General features: G+C 33.6%; 1 protein-coding gene across 1 annotated transcript in view; it reads left to right on the plus strand.

The window, feature by feature from the left end:
- LOC107742337 (AN1-type zinc finger protein 6-like) overlaps nt 1–4,787 on the plus strand; it is a 25,744-nt gene that overhangs the window by 18,528 nt on the left and 2,429 nt on the right. The window contains exons 3-6 of the mRNA XM_016555257.1: nt 324–393; nt 1,217–1,317; nt 3,531–3,662; nt 3,860–3,955. Coding sequence (XP_016410743.1) covers nt 324–393; nt 1,217–1,317; nt 3,531–3,662; nt 3,860–3,955 — 399 coding nt within the window. The remainder of the gene's footprint in view (nt 1–323; nt 394–1,216; nt 1,318–3,530; nt 3,663–3,859; nt 3,956–4,787) is intronic.

Below are 4,787 nucleotides of genomic sequence, written 5' to 3' on the forward strand. Positions count from 1 at the left end.
AGACTATGACTAAAACTAAATCAAAATTTGCTGTCAAAATTAACACTGCATTGGTCCACACCCATTTTTTTTTTTAAATAAGCTCTAATTTCATTATTCTCAACAGCATGTAACCTTCATTCAGGGATGCAAAAAGTTCCTGTCGCTGGAAACTTGTCTGGTTGTTCCATCATGCCTGGTTTGGACACAGTAGTGTTTTACTGAAACGTCTCAAAAAGCAAACCCTCACTTGTTCTGTTACTTTCATCAGCTTCTGAAGAATACGGAGAACTTAAAATGGAAGTGTTGACATTTTGGGTTTCCTGCTCTTTCATTGCCTGCAGTGTCTTCCAGCCTTAGCAGTAAAGGAGAATCTATGACTGTACAATCGACGTCACAGCATGAACAAAACAGGTACAACATCTTCCTCTTTACCACCCTTTCATCATTTCTCATAACAGTTGCTTAAGTCATTTCAATTGCAAAGGATGTAGTTTGTTTGTGCAACTCTTATTTCAAAAGGGCAAGAAAAGGCCCCTTTCTTATTGAAGAGTAAAGTTGTGTGTGGTAACTTTTGAGTTGTATGACTGTACATACTGTTGAAGTGTGTCAGCAGGTTTTGCACTGCCATTTATATAACAATAGATATATCTGTATGACTATCAGTGGGCAGTTCTACTGTTATTCTTTTTTGTGTTAAACTCGGGTATTACATATTATATAATGTCAAGCTGTTTTGGCAGACTTAATAATTTATGAATAGTTTTTTTTTTTTTCATCCAAGTTACACCATTAAGTGTGTGTGTGTAGTTTTGTAATATAGTTTTGTGTAGACAGTTTTAGTATTTTTTTTGTTGTTGTTGTCCATCTTATTTTTAAATGGTTTTTATTTATTTAATTTCAGTTTTAGTTATTTTAGTACTTTGTTAAACCAAATAAAAATGAGCAATGTTGCCTTGGCAGCTAGCTGAAATAAACCACATTTTAAAAAATATATATTTTATTTCAGTAAATTTTATTTGTATTTTTTTAATGGTTAATTCACTATTATTTTGTAGTGTATTTAATCTATTGGTTTATCCGTAAATAGGCATTACAGCATGGTTATTATATGAACAATTTACTTTCCAGCTGTGATATAAAATTACTCGTACTGTGATAAGGTTTATAACACCCACTTCTAAGTTTCACACAACTGGTATGTATTTTCACAATCTTTTCTCGTCATCCTCTCCAGTCAGTATTTTTCAACGCCAACACCACCAACACCAGCAGCAGCAGCAGTTACACATAAAGAAGGTGCTTCAGCAGCAGCTCAATCAGGCCTGAAAACACCAGGTATGTTCCCTTCTTCACTTTGACCCGTTTATTATGTCATCCCCTGCTCCAAAACCAGACACTGAGCAGGTTACCATGACACAAAAAGAGAAAACGCTCTGTCAAACTCCATAGAAACAGCCAGACATCATCTTCCAAATGCGTCTGATTGTTTGCTTTGAGAGCTGGCCAATAAGTGCTCAAAGTTCACTTGTTGTGTTTGATTGAAGCACTGTTTTCTTCTTTTTCCAGGGCTCAACAGGCTTACATTAGTATGTCTACTGATTTTACTGATCATAAGGCTCGTGTTTGTTAATTAGGTAGAATTGTTTATAAGATGGAGATTAATGATAAAGGTTATTAAATAACAAATGTTGATTGAAAACCAAGCACAGGTTTAGTCATATTGCTTTTTTCTCTCAATAATGAGCTTTACTCAACTAGCAGTATTAGTATTAATTTATAGAAATATTTTGCATGTATACTGCATTACATATTGTATATAATATATACTACCAGAAGTTTGGGGTCAGTAGTTTTTTTTATTATTATTAATGCTTTTATTCAGTAAGGTTTTGTTAAATTGAAAACAAAAAAAAAGTGATTGTAAAGTAGGCCTGTCACGATAACAACTTTTTGTTGTGCGATATATTGCCTCAGATATAATTGCGATAAGCGATATTATTGTCATTTTAAAGACCATTTTATGCCACTGAATATATAATCATAATGTAACGGCATAATAATGCAAGAAGGCCTACACACTTCCAAATGACAACAAACGTTTAATTTTTAAGAATATTTAAGTAAATATAATGGGCGATGTATTGCGTCACCAAAAATGATTGAGGTCATGTACATATACTGCGCGATAAGTCGATATATTGATTATTGCGACAGGCCTATTGTAAAGACTTAAATGTTACAAAAAATTAGTTTTCTTAGTTTTCTTTTTTATCTTTTTATTCATCAAAGAATCCTGAAAAAATATCACAGATCCCAAAAAATATTAAGCAGCACAACATGTTTCCAGCATTGATAATAAATCAGCATATTAGAATGATTTCTGAAGAATCATGTGACTCTGAAGACTGCAGTAATGATGCTGAAAATTCAGCTTTGATCACAGAAATAAATTATGTATCTATCCACCTTATTTTTCCTGTAAGAGTAGGTGCGGCCATTTGTGAATTTAATGTGTCTGGCTTCCGGTGTCATCTGCTTTCAGCTGTTTTCAGCTGTACAAAACAGCTCATTTTGCTGCTTGATATTGCAAATTAGTGTGTCTTACCATATTATTTTAATGTATTATCTTAATTATGAACACACTGGTTTGTAGTGCAAACAGTTTTACCGTTTACTGCATGTTGTTATTCTTCTCGTTATTTCCCTATAGCGGCTAATCAACCGGAAGTCTCGCACATTCACAGAAAAGGGCTTACTTCCACGTTGAAAAACAAGGTGGATATTAAAACCATGGTTAGAAAACCATTATTTTAAATTGTAATAATATTTCATGATATTACAAGAATCATGTGACTCTGAAGACTGCAGTAATGATGCTGAAAATTCAGCTTTGATCACAGAAATAAATTATGTATCTATCCACCTTATTTTTCCTGTAAGAGTAGGTGCGGCCATTTGTGAATTTAATGTGTCTGGCTTCCGGTGTCATCTGCTTTCAGCTGTTTTCAGCTGTACAAAACAGCTCATTTTGCTGCTTGATATTGCAAATTAGTGTGTCTTACCATATTATTTTAATGTATTATCTTAATTATGAACACACTGGTTTGTAGTGCAAACAGTTTTACCGTTTACTGCATGTTGTTATTCTTCTCGTTATTTCTCTATAGCGGCTAATCAACCGGAAGTCTCGCACATTCACAGAAAAGGGCTTACTTCCACGTTGAAAAACAAGGTGGATATTAAAACCATGGTTAGAAAACCATTATTTTAAATTGTAATAATATTTCATGATATTACTGACTTTAGTGTATATTTGATTAAATTAATGCAGGCTTGGTGAGCATAAGCGACATCTTTAAACAAAAAAGTTAATCTTACTGATCCCAAATTTTTGAATGGTCATATATCTTTCAATAACCATGTCTATTTTTTCTACTTGGTTGATTAACAAAAGTGTTAACTCTCCAAAGTGCAACAGCCTAGCTAATGAATAATGCACAATTGCTGGTTTAAAATAATTATAAAATTGACTCTGTTTGCTTGTATAGAAGAATTGTCGTGCAGTAAATTGGCGAGAAACATCCAGGAGTCCAAGGCAGGTAGCTCATCAGCGGAGGATTGCATATCGAGAGGAAAGAGGAAGCTTGATGAAACTTGTCAACCCATAGAAAGAGTGTCTGGTGAGTATCAGGATCAGAAAGTTCATCATTGTCATGCTTGCCACATTTTCTTCAGAACGTTTTGATCAATAATATCTGAGGAAAAGTTTTAGGCTCGAACCGGATGCCGACCAAGAACTTTTGATATACAGAATCCCATTTGAAATGTTCATGATAGCAGCATTTCTAAATCTTTGACACCTGTATTAAACTCTTAGCCTCAGATGTCTCAGAGCAAACCTCAGATGAACCAGAGCAATCCAGACCCAAGAAGAACCGCTGCTTCACTTGCCGCAAGAAAGTCGGGCTCACTGTGAAGAGCCTCTTAAGTGCCATTTGAAATTGTCTTCTAAAATGAGCATTTTTTCTCAGGCTCCTACAGTATGTTTATGTTCAGTTATTTCATTTTAATGGCAGTGAAAAGGAACTATTAATTGCCATTAAAGTGAAATTACTGAACCTACACATAAAAGTCTAATAGGGCTGTGAATCTTTGGGTAGACAGAGAATCGATTTGATTCACGATTCATAGGTTTTCGATTCGATTCAAGAACGATTTTTGCAAATTCAGAACGATTCGATTCGATTTACTATTAAATTCGATTAAATTCGATTAAAGTGCATATTCTGCATTCTTTAAGTGCATTCACAGGATTATTTAAATGCTTCCCCTAAATTCTTTAAATGCTTAGTCAGGGGGCAAATTACACAGAAGCCTTTATGGTTACAGAACCATAGGTTAGAGAAACCACTTTTGTCCATTGTTAGATGCTAGTTTAATGATGCTATGGCATGACATGGCATATGTAGAAATTTATGTAAGCCAAGATTTTAAAAAAGAGCTTTAAAAGTATTTTGTATATGCTAATATTTTGTCACTCCAGGGGCATAGCCATCATTTCAGAAGTGACAGAAATGTCAAATACAATAATTTTATTTAGGCCTATGAATATATTATTATATATATAAGAAATCAAATACACTGCTGGACAATAATCAGTCATTTGTAATCTATTATTTTTTCCGAATGGCAATTTTATGAATGTTTTATATACTACAAACAATTATTTCAATTTTCTGCACAGAATTAGGTAGTTGTCAATTAGCACTGCATCATTCATACATTTTATTTATTTATTGTGTTTA

The sequence above is a fragment of the Sinocyclocheilus rhinocerous genome, unplaced genomic scaffold (genome assembly GCF_001515625.1).
Source record: "Sinocyclocheilus rhinocerous isolate Xijiao unplaced genomic scaffold, SAMN03320098_v1.1 scaffold75, whole genome shotgun sequence".
Classification (NCBI taxonomy): domain Eukaryota; kingdom Metazoa; phylum Chordata; class Actinopteri; order Cypriniformes; family Cyprinidae; genus Sinocyclocheilus; species Sinocyclocheilus rhinocerous.